The sequence below is a fragment of the Neoarius graeffei genome, chromosome 2 (assembly GCF_027579695.1).
Source record: "Neoarius graeffei isolate fNeoGra1 chromosome 2, fNeoGra1.pri, whole genome shotgun sequence".
In the NCBI taxonomy this organism is placed as follows: Eukaryota; Metazoa; Chordata; class Actinopteri; order Siluriformes; family Ariidae; genus Neoarius; species Neoarius graeffei.
This window is the reverse complement of record NC_083570.1, coordinates 72,318,335-72,333,888: the sequence shown is the minus strand read 5'-3', so window position 1 is coordinate 72,333,888 and position 15,554 is coordinate 72,318,335. Positions and strand designations below refer to the sequence as shown.

The window sequence follows — 15,554 nt, the reverse complement described above, 5'->3', positions numbered from 1 at the left end:
GTCTTAATGGGTGAATAAAAGGCATCGAGTTAAATATTATTGTAGAAAGGGGCTTTATGAAGTTCAGTCCATTTACTTGCATTGGTTTACGGGGAAGATTTGCCACATCAAATATGGCGGACACTCTGACGTATCCCAGCAACGGGCCACCACTATGGGCCACCAGCTCAATGCGGCGTCTATGTCTATGGGACAGCCCTTAGCAAAGAGCCCTGAACCCCATATTCCCGAAGCACCCCCCCACAGAATACCACGAGGGACACATTTCACAAGTGTCTGATGAATAAAGTTGTGCTTTCTATGAAATATTACCACCAACAGATGGCGCCAGAGTGCAGCGTTTTGACAGACTATTGGTTCATTAAGTGGTTAAGTTAGGTAAAAGCTGCGTCTTCTCCTTCTGCACTGATTTGTGGAACCGCATCATATATTTAATAACCAACATTGTGTTTATGTGTAGATTAACGATAGGAAAGCATTTGGCGGTTTTAAACGGTGTCATTAAAGTGCCATATTTGTCCCGCTTGCTTGTGGACTCTGCGACCCTGCTGAACCCGTGACGTCATTAGACGGCGCCTCTTCCCCATCGGCTCGGTACCGCTTTCTGTGGGTCAGTTTATATTTTATTATAGTGGTGTCACTGACAAGAGAACCAAACAGTTCGGGCAACCAAGTCAGCTTCATTAAATAATTTTATGTAAAAAAAAAAAACTACACCAGGGTTTGAGTGTATTGAGCAGAGTTTGTGCTCGGATCTGTTTATCCTGTGGGTGAAGGCGCTGGACAGTCCAGTCAGCTAACGGCATTTTCTCTGCTCTGTTGAGTTCATTATCTGTCTTGGATCAACAAGTTCGCTTTATCTACATCTCTGGGTGCGGAAAAACTGCAGGTCTAATTTTCTTGGTCTCCTCGCTAGCTCTTGTAGTCATGGAGTGTCCTCATCTTAGCTCCACGGTATGTGTGGCGGTGGATCCGTCCCGCTTCCCGCACGGTTCACCTTCTTCATGGTGCTGCAGCGGTGAGTAATGCAGTGATGAATAACAGCTAAACTCTCCTGATGATCACAATCACCATTAGCATCGAGCTGCTACTTAAAAGACGCGGATACTGCAAGCTAGCTAGCAAACACTTTACTGAGCTAATCTAGCTAAAGTGCTCACCAAGCTAATCCACCGGCGACTTCCACACGGCTAGGTTCCAAACAACTGCTGTTATAATAATATTTAGTTGCAAGGGTTTTTTTTTTTAAATACAAGTGTATGTAAATTGTTTTAACTTGGTTAAAATAGGTGGATAATCTGACGGAGGCGGGTTTGTTTGTTTTTTAATCATGGTGAGAAGCGTGCTGTCCTGCACACCCGGTCCACGTGTATAAGTGCGAGGATCTTTCCTCCAAGGAACCGCAAATTATTATGATTATTTTAATTTGTTTTGCGTCATTTGCTGTTTTTTTTTTTCTAGTAATTGCACTTATTATTAACCCTCAGTTGTTTTCTTTTGGACGCTATTATTATTATTATTATTAGGTGGTTTTCGTCTCCGTTTTTGTTTGTTTGTTCCTAACGTAACGCAAAAAGTGGTGAACGGATTTTGAGGAAAGGTGGGAACAAATAACTGATTAGATTTTAATGCAAATCCGACTATGTGACTTGGCAGAGGTATACACTCTGTAGAGTGCCCTTGTTGTTTTTGTTTGTTATAATAAAATTTTTTTTTTTTTTTTAAAGTAGGAAAACTCTCTGAAATACTACTTTTATAAAAGGAAAATGTTTCTATGTGGGCCTGTATGACAATGCTTAAATGATAACCTGGATTACACTACCGTTCAAAAGTTTGGGGTCACTTTGAAATGTCCTTATTTTTGAAAGAAAAGCACTGTTCTTTCCAATGAATATCACTTTAAACTAATCAGAAATCCACTCTATACATTGCTAATGTGGTAAATGACTATTCTAGCTGCTGGTTTTTGGTGCAATATCTCCATAGGTGTATAGAGGCCCATTTCCAGCAACTCTCACTCCAGTGTTCTAATGGTACAATGTGATTGCTCATTGCCTCAGAAGGCTAATGGATGATTAGAAAACCCTTGTACAATCATGTTAGCACAGCTGAAAACAGTTGAGCTCTTTAGAGAAGCTATAAAACTGACCTTCCTTTAAGCAGATTGAGTTTCTGGAGCATCACATTTGTGGGGTCGATTAAATGCTCAAAATGGCCAGAAAAATGTCTTGACTATATTTTCTATTCATTTTACAACTTATGGTAGGAAATAAGTGTGACTTTTCATGGAAAACACAAAATTGTCTGGGTGACCCCAAACTTTTGAACGGTAGTGTATTTTTGCTCAGAATTTTAAAATTGCAATTAATTTCACAGATTAAAAAAAAATCACCTGTGTTTTTTTCTTTTAACTAGTTTGCCGGTCAAATAAAAGTCCTTGGGTTTGCCTCACCTGTTTGAATGTACATTGTGGAAGGTAAGCATTTGCTTTCGATTTCTAATTGAGCCATTCTCTTGTCTTTTTCTACTTCTAATCTACCGTGAAAATATTCAAAGCTCATTTAATGTTGATATTGTAGTGCATGGCATGTTAAATTTGTGAATATGTATGTATCTCTCTCATATATAATCTCAGGTATGTCAATGGCCATGCGAAGAAGCATTTTGAGGAGGTTCCTTGTTCACCAACTGGACAGAAGAAAGCGGAGAAGTTTCAGCAACATTCTGTGTGCATGGACTGCAGCAGTTATAGTACATTCTGGTATGTATAATCTCAAATCCAATTCCAAATTTGGACATTAAAAGCTGAAGGCGCACACATTTAAATGTGTCATATTTAAACAGACCTGTGTTCTCATAATAACCATCCTCTGTGTAATGTATTCAGTTATCGATGTGATGACTTTGTGGTGAACGACACCAAACTGGGCCAGGTACAGAGGGTGAGGGAGCATCTTCAGAGTTTGGAAAAGTAAGTACTGGGTGGACTCACTGTGGACATGCTGCATAAACACATCATGATTAAGCGTTAAAGCACGTCAATAGCAAATGAAAGATTCAGTGGTAAAGTGCTGTTGATGCGTACCTTGTAGATGATGCTTTGATATAAATGGAATGTGTGTGTAAATGTTGTCTCTGAAAATTTGACCCGTTTTTAAATGTATAACACGTGTGTTTTCTCCGTTTCAGCTCTGTGATGAATTCTGACAGACCGAGGAAGAGAAAACTCTCAGGGAGTTCCTCTCCTGACCTCAGAATGTCAGCAGATGTTGTAAGTATATGCTGCAAAAAGTTAGATTTTATTTTATTTATTTATTGCACTACAGTGTTATATTTTCCATCGGTTTCCTAAAACATTTCAGTTTTATAATATGTGACTTCCAGTGTGTCTTGAATGCATTTGTTAATCATTAGTTGCCTTGCTGGTGTGTAAACAGACCTAGCCATAAATTTTTTTTTTTTTTTTAAATATATACCCGTCTCATTTCAGGAAGGCCTTCCAGCTCGGAGTGCCACTGGCCTCCGCAACCTGGGCAACACATGCTTCATGAACGCCATCCTCCAGTCTCTTGGGTATGGGCTTCTTTGGAATCTGTGGTGTTGCAGGGTTAGCATGGCCTGGCACACTGGAGCTGGAATGCAGTCCATACCTCATTGGAACTGTGTAGAAGGAACGCAGGGACTCTGTCCAGTCAGCTGGCACTAATGGATGGCAAGGATACTCGGCTGACTGCTCACACCAGCCGACTTGTCTGTTAAACCACAACCAGTGCTATAAGCCACATGAGTCATTAAGCTCCACATGAGTCATTAAGCTCATATCGTGATCAAGAACTTAGCAAGGCCGAAACTTGAACGATATTCCAGTGACGGAGTGTTAAAAAAATGTTTCTGCCATAGTGTGCTGTTGGAACATATTGGAGTAATTCTAATTTCTCAGTAATGGAAAAAACTCTCTCCTAAAAGCTTATACTTTGAATGAAAGAGTGTTTGGCACAAAAAGATGTTTGTTTGACTGAGCAGTGATTTTTTTAGTTTATATGCTGCAGTGTGTTTGAGCTTCCAGACGGAACTTCTAACCACTGTCTTTGGTCTGAGATCTCCCCCTGGCTGCGATTGGTCCAAATCACATGGTGTCAGTATAACACCACCATAACTGACATCGTTTGTGCCTTGTTTGCTGTTGCTGTTTTTTGTTTCTCTGTGCAGTTTGACTCGGTTGCCATGCCTGCTTTAAAAATGCAGGCTAAAACAAGCCTAATCCTCTAAATATGCCTCATAAAAACTCCACACACTGCAAGTCTAACAGCATGGCTACTGTTACAAAATCTGTTGTAATGTTTAAAAGTAAGGTCATGCAGTACATTTGAATGAAGCATAAAAATAATGCCATATCAACCTGGCTCGGAGGTTTGGGCTTTTAAGAAGGGGTGAAAGTTCACCCCTGTAAAGGAAAGGGGTGTGCTAGAGTTATAGCACAGGACAAAACGAGAGTGTCTTTGAGAAAAGGAATGTGGCATAATAATTGTTCATCTTGTTTTCATGGTAGTCAGAAGCCAAAATTGTAACTGAAAATAAAATTTGATAAATTGCCCAGCCCTAATCGACAGCCTTAAAAAGTACATTCAGCCTTAATTTGTGCCAGTCCCTGCTTTTCCTACATAACTGATAAATGTGATCGATACCTGCTAACAATGAAAATAAACCCAGCTCAGCCAAATATTTTTTTGACACGATGTAATTCAACAATCTGACCCGTATAAAGCTGCATAAAGATTGTAAAGTACCAAAAGGGGTGATTTCTTTTTAAGACAGGGTCCATAGTAACAGTCTTTAGGGCATCGATAATTGAAAAGTTGGGTACCACCCGAGGACCAAATCTATTTTTTTTTTTTTTTTTTGTAGGTTAAAGTGTATTTAAGCAAAACTGTCAACTTCTAAGGGAAGGACAAACAAATTGCGTATTTTAACAGAACAGAAGTTTATGGATGAATGCCTTTTATATTTTTAAATATTTGTGTTCGGCGGCACGGTGGTGTAGTGGTTAGCGCTGTTGCCTCAGAGCAAGAAGGTCCGGGTTCGAGCCCCGTGGCCGGCGAGGGCCTTTCTGTGCGGAGTTTGCATGTTCTCCCTGTGTCCGCGTGGGTTTCCTCCGGGTGCTCCGGTTTCCCCCACAGTCCAAAGACATGCAGGTTAGGTTAACTGGTGACTCTAAATTGACCGTAGGTGTGAATGTGAGTGTGAATGGTTGTCTGTGTCTATGTGTCAGCCCTGTGATGACCTGGCGACTTGTCCAGGGTGTACCCCGCCTTTCGCCCGTAGTCAGCTGGGATAGGCTCCAGCTTGCCTGCGACCCTGTAGAAGGATAAAGCGGCAAGAGATAATGAGATGAGAAGTTTATGGATGAATGCCTTTTATATTTTTAAATATTTGTGTTCGGCGGCACGGTGGTGTAGTGGTTAGCGCTGTTGCCTCACAGCAAGAAGGTCCGGGTTCGAGCCCCGTGGCCAGCGAGGGCCTTTCTGTGCGGAGTTTGCATGTTCTCCCCGTGTCCGCGTGGGTTTCCTCCGGGTGCTCCGGTTTCCCCCACAGTCCAAAGACATGCAGGTTAGGTTAACTGGTGACTCTAAATTGACCGTAGGTGTGAATGTGAGTGTGAATGGTTGTCTGTGTCTATGTGTCAGCCCTGTGATGACCTGGCGACTTGTCCAGGGTGTACCCCGCCTTTCGCCCGTAGTCAGCTGGGATAGGCTCCAGCTTGCCTGCAACCCTATAGAACAGGATAAAGCGGCTACAGATGATATGAGAGAGAGATTTGTGTTCCTGTTTACATTATTTTTCTTAGTTTGCTGTACAAGTGAAAAGCTTTGTCTGCTAACACTGAATGTCTGGTGTTCTTTAAAGTTGAAACAAATTTTTTTTTTTTCTCTCTTTCCAGTAACATTCCTGAGTTTAGTTGCTATTTTAAAGACTTGCCAGCAGTGGCGCTGCGGAGCGGAAAAACTGCCGGAAGAAGAATGTACCACACCCGAAGCCAGGGGGACAGCAGTGTGTAAGGTCCTCTTCAGTAGATGGGGAGGGGGGTTGGTTTGGTCCTCTTCTTCTATTGTCTGGATAAACCATGAAGAGTAATGATGTCTTGAAAGTTGCTGTTAATTTTAAAATGATAGTAGTATATTAATTTGTTAGTGAAAATTTTTTTTTTTTTCTTTTTATTTCACACCAGAACTGTGCCTTCCTCAGACATCAGTGCAGAACAAGATCCTGTCAGGACTACTTTATTTTTGCATATTCATTAAACCAGCCTTTCTCAATCGGGGTGCCGTCTGGCTTCGTTAGGGGTGCCGTCAAAAAAATTATATATTCTAACATTGAAATAAATAAAATGAATTAAAATTCCAAAAAACGATAAATACACTAATGCAGATCATCGCCGCCTCATGCGTCATCAAAATTTGTCTCACGGTCCCCTTTCCCAGGTCTCAACGTCACTGCCGGGGTCGGCGTATGGTCAGCGTGACTGCGTATATTTTATATAGGGGGCCTTGAGAATTTGCATACTTCTGAAGGGTGCCGTGACTGAAAACAAGTTGAGAAACGCTGCATTAAACAATGAAATGGTAAATGTTAATGTTTTGTACGTTTTGGTTAGGTTTTAAGTAAGGTGACAATGTGCTATGATGAGTATTTTTTAGTGGGTTTTTTTTTTTTTTTAGTTGGGGAAAAAATCATCAAACCTTCTTGGGATTATGACTGACTGAGACTCAGGATGCTGTGACTATATGCCAAACCACCATAAACGTTTTCCTTTGTGTGTGTTTTAGGTCTCTGGTAGAGGAGCTCAGGAAAACCCTTTGTTCCCTTTGGCAGGGAAGTCAGACTGCCTTTAGCCCAGATGCTCTGTTCTATGTCATCTGGAAAATAATGCCAAGTTTCAGGTAACGTGACTCTTGTCCAAGTACATGACCTGCACTACTTTAGGCTTCTTTGTCTTCCTCTGTGACTGTAGGAGTTACGCTATAGTGCAATAGCATTTCTCAGAGTCCTTTTTGGCTGTGCTGCTTCTGTGGTTCTGCCTTGAGAGGATTGAGAAACAAAAGCTGCCTTTTCTTCCCTTGTTTTAATCGTAAATGTAATCAGAGATATCCGTCTGTTATTTCTGACAAAGTTAATAAGTTACCTTCAATATATAGGTGCTTTAATGTATGTGCAAAAGAGGAATTGTCGACTTGCATAAGGCTCTTTTTAGCCAGTGATGGAATATTCTGAAAGGTTTTAGTTATTCAAGTAAGTTCAAGTTAAAACACTGCACTAGCTGAAATGAATTTGAATTTTGTCCCAACCAGGGGTGTGACAGTAAGTCATGATGGTATAGTATGATAAGGAAATGTGGAGAAAAAAAACCCCATGACTTTGTGCTACATTCGTTTAATCATTTACCTTTGCTCGTGTTTGCCAGTTAATTCCTGAGGAGTGAAACAAGAAACTGGTAGAGAGCAAATTTGACGTTCAAATTTATTTTGAAAAGCTCAGTGAATCAAAGATCCCAGAGCAATATTAACAAGAATGCTAGCTTTAAATGTTTATTCTAAAACAAAAGAATAAATATTTAAAAAAAAAAAAAGCTAGATAACTAAAAATGCCAGTGCTGCGATGTGATAATTTCATATATATGGCTGACTATTAATGATTCACTGAGAAAGGAGGGAAGTCATTTTTATGGGGTTGTGTCTTGTGATGTCCTAGAAGCTGTGGCATTGTCCTATTATCCCAGGCCTAGTGCCAACTATTCTCTCTGTGCTGTGCTTTATAATTTCTGCAGGGGCTATCAGCAGCAGGATGCCCATGAGTTCTTGCGGTACCTGCTGGATCACCTCCACAGAGAACTGCAGGGCAGTAAGAATGGTTTGCCCGGGTCTAGCCTGCTCCCAGACAGCCCAAACCTTAACTCAGGAAACAAATGCAGCATGTAAGACCTACACACACTGCATACCTCTAGCAGCACCACCACCATCTCAATGATTTTTACTTTATAGTGCCTAATGCAAACCTGCCACCCATACCTGATTTTGGAAACTTTTCAAGCTGTTAATAATAGCACATGATCTCCGATTATATTTTTTTAGTAACATCTGATGCAAAATTACCTGTATGTCATAAAATGTTTTTATCTGAGTTGCATCATATCATATTCTGCTTTTAAACACAACTTTACATACCTGTGAACTTGGCAGCAGTTAAGCCAGCGGTTTTCCTGCTTGCATTTTAAAGTTCAACTACAAAGATAAAGCAGTTTATCACTCTATTTATACATGCATACAAACATGAAGGAAAAATCTCTTCACAGCAAAAAATGAGTTACACATTTAGACTGGGCTAAAAACACTGCACATTGACATGTTAGCAGTGAGTCAGATATCTAATATGGGCTGACGAGTAGTCCTATTACTTTTTTTTTTTTTGTCTTGTCTTAAATTGACGTTTCATTAAAACGCAAGTTAAAAACACAAATGTGTATCAGAAAACAAACTGACAGGTTAATACTTTTCTACACTTGCAGTTAGTTCTCAGTGAGGACAAATGCTCATAACCTGCAGAAAACCATACACATGCTTGCAGATGGCACTCATACCATACACCAAAATCTTGTGCATCAAATATTTAAAAAGATAGACTTGGCTCAAGCTCTCAAATTCTAGCAGTAATTGTGGTCAGCATATCAATTTGTTCCTGCGTAATAACCGTAATGCTAGCTCTGCACGTACAGTACACTCTGGCCCATACACACAGTCACACTGCTGTTCTGGCAAATCCCACCGCTGGAAGTGGAGCCATCCTGTCGTGATGACATTATCAGTGTTGTGTTAGATACACTGAACAAATGAAGCATGCTCAGAAGCAGTGTCAGTGGGCTGGGTGATTGGATTGCCAGAGTGGCACTGTGTTATGGCGTGGTCATTGATTTGTGTGAAGCGATATGGCAGTGTAATCCTGTTCCTAACAAGAGGATGAAGGATTTTGTGTAGCTATGCCTTACACAATGGCTGTTCTGGAAAAGTGTCCCTATGCTCCTATATACTGGTCGGAATGCTTAGTATAATACTTACTAAGAACGGGTTTGAGTAATGTTTGGTGTATAGTACATAAAGATTAGATAAAACTTTATTGATCCCTTTGGGTGGGTTCCCTCAGGGAAATTAAGAAAGTTGGTTAAAGATAATGATGTACCTGATTGTGTTTCATTCCCTTTTATTTCAGTAATGGGACTCCTACTATGGTCACTGCTGTATTTGGCGGTGTCCTGCACAACGAAGTAAACTGCTTGATATGCGGCACAGAGTCGAAGAAATTTGACCCGTTTTTAGGTGAGCTTTTCTTCTGGTATTTCCCATCTGTAGTTTTTAAAATGCTCTTGGTGAGTGACATTTCTCTCCTTCAGACCTCTCCTTGGACATTCCCAGTCAGTTCAGAGTAAAAAGGACAAAGGACCAGGAACCAGGGCCAACCTGCACTTTGGGTGGTAAGTAACTATTCTGTAAACAGCTGATAACTTCAACAAAATAGACTTCATGTCAAAATTCTAACAAGTTTCCTGGTTGCACTGTTTGACCAGCTAGGACACAGTTATAGAAGTGAGTTATTTAGAAGCGTGCTATCTGTTAGCACTCAAATGACAATGGGTTTCCTTTTGAGGTTGGTTCCTCTCAAGGTTTCTTCCTCCTGTTGTCTCAAGAAGTGGCCTCGGGCTTGCTCATTAGGGATCAGTTTATAAATTCATATGTTTAAAGTTCATATACGAGGGTAAGTCAAAAAGTTCTAAGACAGATGTTATAATTTCAAACGGTGTGAAAGACATCCCCCAGAATTCTACAAAGAAGGAATTCTCTGATGGAAACACTGCTTGCAGAAGTGTTTAGACTTAAATGGAGGGTAGAGAAATAGCTTTGATATTTTCATAAAGATTTTTTTCAATGTGTCTTAAACTTTTTGACTTGGAACTTTTTGACTTACCCTCGTATTTCTGTAAATCTGCTTTGCAACAATGTCTATTGTTAAACGTGCTATAGAAATAAAATTGACTTGATTTATTTTGTTCATATTTTGGTTTGTGTGTGTGATTTTATATAAATAAAGGCTTTCAGCAGACTCATGAGGTATAAATGTAATTGTAGTAAATTGTGGGGGCATGAAGTGTTGCTAATATTTTACTATAGTTTGATTTAAATTGCAGAGGAGTTATTAAAAAGAGTCTGTCTTTATACTCTTCATTTTTCACACTGATGTCTTTTTATACATTGGATGATGGAGCCTACTGTTTGAGTTACTGTACATTAAGTAACATTACTGCTCTGATGTTATTCTCTAACACCCAACAGTTTCCTGCTGTGTGTCCTGTTTTGTAACACAGGAAAAAAAAAAGGAAAGCAAAGAAATTGCATTGTTTGAAAGACGTAGGTTTAATATTGACCACCTTTTCTTTTTCGTAACAGAAAAGCAGTTCCACCACAAGTGACTTGTTGCTTCGTAACATTATTATGTAGTATAAATACAGAGGTGATCATTGGTTGAGAGATTCTCTCTCTCTCTCTCTCTCTCTCTCTCTCTCTCTCTCTCTCTCTCTCTCATTATACACAAACCATTTATGCATGTTTTTATTTTTATATATGAGTCAGAATCTCTTGACCAATCAGTGTGTGCTATTTTCTGTGATCACCTCTGTATTTATACTATTAATCACTGGTGTATTTACACTAAAACAATTATGTCTCAGGCTCAGTGAATATTGGTGAATAATAACCTTGACTTTGTCTCAGTTATTATTAACCAGTATTCACCTCGCCTTTGGGGAATAATTGTTGAATAACTGCAAGCAGCAATGAAGGGGACCAAGCTTTTTCTGTCCCCTACCCCTCAGTGATGGAGGAAGACCAGAAGCCATTGGGACCATCTGCACTTGGTCCCAAGGACGTGCTAAATTTGAAGGCAGAACATCAAGCCTTTGAGATATTGCCTCGCTTCCTGTTTTCAGTAGACCTCCCAAGTTCCAAATCAAGTCTTATTTGTTAACTTCCTATGTCAGTCCTATGAGAAACACTTGTGAAATATAATAATAATAATAATATACAATTATTAAAGTTGCAGAACTTTTAAAATAGTGGCAAGTGTGGAAACTCTTTAGCTTGCCCACATTAATCATCATGCTTAGGAGAAACCCCAACCATGATTATATTCTTTTGAATATATATCTTTTGAATCACTTTATTTACAAGTTAAACATATAGGTGGTGTTTACAGTTTGTGTGGAAAAAGTATTTCAGTCCAGTGTTTGCACATTGCCTTCACTGTACAAACCTCTGCAGAGTACTGAAGAGACATTTCTCCAGCACACAGATGAACTGGTTTTGCTTTTGTCCACTATTTAGCAATAAGAATAATTTACTGTGTTAAAAATGGTACCAATGAAGGTATAGCTACTGTTACACAGTTAAATTGTTGTTATAACATTACTCACAAAATGTAGAAGAAGAAGAATGATTATAATAAAATCGCTATCTTTTCTAATAAATGCATTTAAAATTTTATTTTTTTTTAATATGTAAAACTTGTTAATTTGAAACGATTTGGTGTAACAGAACCTTTTGGCATTGTTTAGTACCTGATGGTCAGTGGAAGGATATGATTTGGTGAAGAAATGTGCTATTATCAGATACAACAGTGCAGCTCAAACAGGTTTCTCCTAGTTAGACTGTGTGGTCAGAGCTAACTGTTGTATGATGTCTGACATTGTGTTTGCCCTTCTCACACTGTTCTTCTTTCTCTCCTTCAACACTGTTGTGTACTTCCTTTTGAGAACTGAAGTATAATACACTTCTGAGGAAAGGTTTCTTGTGCAGCAGCTGAAGTGCCTTTTCCCCTCCTCTCCCCTCTAGACTGCCTTTCTAGTTTCACTGACCTGGAGGAACTCGATGAGACAGAGCTCTACATGTGCCACAAGTGCAAAAAACGACAGAAGTCCACCAAGAAGTTCTGGATCCAAAAACCACCTAAGGTAGGGTGTACCTTCCCAGTATTTTTTTTTTTTTTGCATTTTAGTCTTTATGCTTTGATGGTGTGGCTTATTCTCTCTATTGTAGGTCCTGTGTTTGCATCTAAAGAGGTTCCACTGGACAGCATTTCTAAGAAATAAAGTTGATACTTACGTGGCATTCCCACTGCGAGGCCTTGACCTGAAGTGCTATTTACTGGAGGTGAACGCTAGCCATGTAGTCTGCCTTTAAGGACTTGAGTCTAAACCCTTTAATGTGCAGTTGTTTGTTTCAATATGCGTTTGTGTTTTTAGTCTGAAAACAGTCTTCCTGAGAGTTGCCTGTATGACCTTGCTGCGGTAGTTGTGCATCATGGATCTGGGTAAGTGAATGTCTGTGTTGCTGACCAAGTTTGGGCTTTCATCCCTTAAATAAAATAATTTGTTTAAGTTACTGCGGGAAATCTTTGCCACAAGACAAGCTTTTTATTTATTTATTTAAAATAGTATTATCCTTACTCTTACCTGTAGGTGGTGGTATTGCACCATTAGGCTTTCCTCACAGTTTGTTTCTCACCGGGTGTATTTACATGCTGACAAATAATAAAATAATTATTTCATCTAGGCAATTACCATGTTATTCAGGTGGTCATATAAACAGTGAGTTACATTTGTTGGGTTAAAATCAATGGACAGTTGGATTTTAGTTCACTAACTGGGATCTAAAGTGCATGTACTACTAATGGGGGGTGGGTTTCCCAAAACCATCGTAGCACAAAGATAATTTTTAAATGGTAGAGCAAGCATCACAATGAACACACTCTTCTAGTTAAGATACTCTTGGCGTTAAGGGGCTTTTGAGAAACCCGCCCCTGATATGTTGTGGTTTTGCTACATTTGTGCTTGTCTACAAATCATGATTAAATGAGTTGAAAAACAGAAAAAGCTCTGAGTAGAACATTGTTGTATGTATAAAAATGTGCCAGTAAAGTGATTCCATTAACTCAATTTTGCTGTCAGGTTTCTTGATTCCCATTCTTCTTTTGTGGGATTGTATTGCTGCTTGACGTGCCATGCGTTTTTAGAAATAAATCTAATTCTTGGGGGCGTCGTGGCTCGGGTGAATGGGGCGCCGTGCCGTGGGTCCGGGGACCCGGGTTCGGTTCCGACCCGGGGTCATTTCCCGATCCCTCCCCGTCTCTCTCTCCCGCTCGTTTCCTGTCTCTGCACTGTCCTATCCAATAAAGGTGAAAAAGCCCAAAAAAAAAAAAATGCTTAGAAATAAATCTAATTCTTGAAATGACTGTGTTCAAAATCACTACTCACCATTTCCTACCTTGGAGAATTAGAAACCCTCCCTAAAACACTATTATAGGGAACAGCATTCATAACTGTGTAATGTTTGCATAGACTACTTTCTCTGGGTTTGCTCATTACTATGACAGAAGATGCTTTCCCTCACAAACGTGCGCAGTGTTGGCTAATTATTTGTCCTGGAGCAAACCTGAGGACAGGAACTGAATTGAACCAACTGTAAACCTGAACATATGTGATTTAAAAATGACTTGCTCCATATAGTTGACATTTGAAGAGATGTTGCAATTTCATGGTTTTTCTCAGTGAAGGTAAATAAAACGGAACCCCACAAAGCATTGAGTATTTACTGGGGTATGTTGTTTTTTGTTAGTACACCACCTTTTGCAGTGCATTGTGGGATTAAGATGCACTGGATATTCTTCCATTGTCTGTCTTTTCAGAAACAATGACAAAATGCTGGATCAAGAAAGTGGTGTACTTTATAGGGAATAGTGTAGAGTTTTTTTTTTTTTTTTTTTTTTTTGCAGCACAGAACTTTTTCCATCATCACATTCACTGAAGATATGAATAAGTGTCTACATAGGATTATTACTTGCATTAATTTGTATGTTTCTTTCTTTCTTACTGTTTTATTTTGCTTTTTGAAATGTAAAATAAAAAAGGCTACACCATTGTGTTACTAATCTTACCTTTTCCTGCTGTCTCTGCCAGGGTGGGATCAGGTCATTACACAGCGTATGGTCTTCACGAGGGCAGCTGGTATCACTTTAACGACAGTACTGTGACTGTAGTCAATGAGGAGACAGTAGCCAAAGCCAAGGCCTATATTCTGTTCTACACAGAGCAGGACAACACAGAGTCCGTGACCAAGCCGAAGCTTTAATCAGCCTTACTGTGTACCGTGAAGCCTTCAGAATAATCCACCTTTCCTGCACACAGTTCCACTCTGAGCTTCAGTTATTATTTCACCCATAGTACCACCATCATCACACCTCCAGTAATAAATAAATAAATGCTGCTGTATTCATTATATTAAGAAAACATTCCTAATATTGCCTTTCATTGTTTTTGTCCAAAGGCCATCTTGTGTATTGGTGATCAGGGTTCAGAAACTGGATTAGATGAAATGACAGTGTTGTAATTGTTTAATATGTATATCAGATTATTGGCCTCCTCTTTTACAAATTAGATTTCGCTTTCATATAAAGTTTTTTTTTATGTAAATGAACTAAATTTGAGTATTTTCTTACTACTGTTTGTTGACATTGAGGCATTTCTAATGTGAAACTTGAACAATCATAATTTTGTGTAAAGATGTTTCCTTTTCCCCTTTTGTATTGCACACTTACAAACAGTATCACCTCGTTAATGTGAAAGACATTTGAAGAAAGGGAAACTATTGGGACAACGTCATCTTGATTATTTATACTTTTAACAGGAGTAGTCACACCACCTGCTTTAAAACCTGATTCTACCATCATAACATTTGAGCACTCATGATTTTGTGATTGTTTATGGAAGTACTAAAGAGATGCCAGTTCTAAAAATGCAGTCAGTGTTTATAAAACCATGGTGCATTGAAGTGCAACAATAATCTGAGAGCTTCGGTCTGACATTGGAGTGAAGTTAAAGTCTCCTAACGTCAGTTTAGATTGATCAGGTATTGTCTTCGTCCTGAATCAGAAGGTGAATTTAAACTGGAAAAGAAATTATGAAATCTCTGTCCCATGTGGATCTTGTGATGGGTAAGAGAATGGAGTACTTTGTGTTCAAGTGTTTCTTACTCATGAAAAGCACCCACATCAAAAGTTCATTTTTTTTTCATGATTAAATCATGGGAAATGTTTTTATTTAATGTTGGCATGCATCTTGGTTTCTGCTGTAACACTGTGCTTAAAACGATGCTTGCATCAGTAAACTTTCCAGCAAGTTCCACTCTTACAGCAGTCTTATTGGTCACACGGGTTTGTAGTTAACAAGTAGGTTATCTGTTCTGAGAGAAGATAAATTGCACGTTTTATAAGTGTAGTCATAAAGGAGAGTGTAACTACAGTTGCAAAGTACTTCAGGTTTGAAAATTTGGGTAAGGCAGCAGTATTTTAGTGTGCCTGCACAAGTGTTTCATATGGAACCTTGCCTGTTTATCAAAGACTGGCACTTTTTTTTTTCCCCTCCTGAATGCAGGGCTAATTTCAATACCAATGTAAAATGT

At 39.2% G+C, this 15,554-nt stretch overlaps 1 protein-coding gene across 1 annotated transcript; it reads left to right on the top strand.

Moving 5' to 3' along the window:
- Window positions 1-463: 463 nt before the first annotated feature.
- On the top strand, window positions 464-15,283 carry usp3 (ubiquitin specific peptidase 3). The gene is made up of 16 exons (XM_060914892.1): window positions 464-610; window positions 917-1,018; window positions 2,416-2,476; window positions 2,636-2,761; window positions 2,888-2,971; window positions 3,190-3,271; window positions 3,491-3,573; window positions 5,939-6,052; window positions 6,825-6,938; window positions 7,823-7,969; window positions 9,259-9,365; window positions 9,440-9,520; window positions 11,931-12,049; window positions 12,135-12,248; window positions 12,341-12,408; window positions 14,054-15,283. Exons 2-16 carry the CDS (start codon window positions 928-930, stop codon window positions 14,223-14,225), a joined length of 1,563 nt encoding a protein of 520 aa, XP_060770875.1. The 5' UTR covers window positions 464-610; window positions 917-927; the 3' UTR covers window positions 14,226-15,283.
- The last annotated feature ends 271 nt before the right edge of the window (window positions 15,284-15,554 follow it).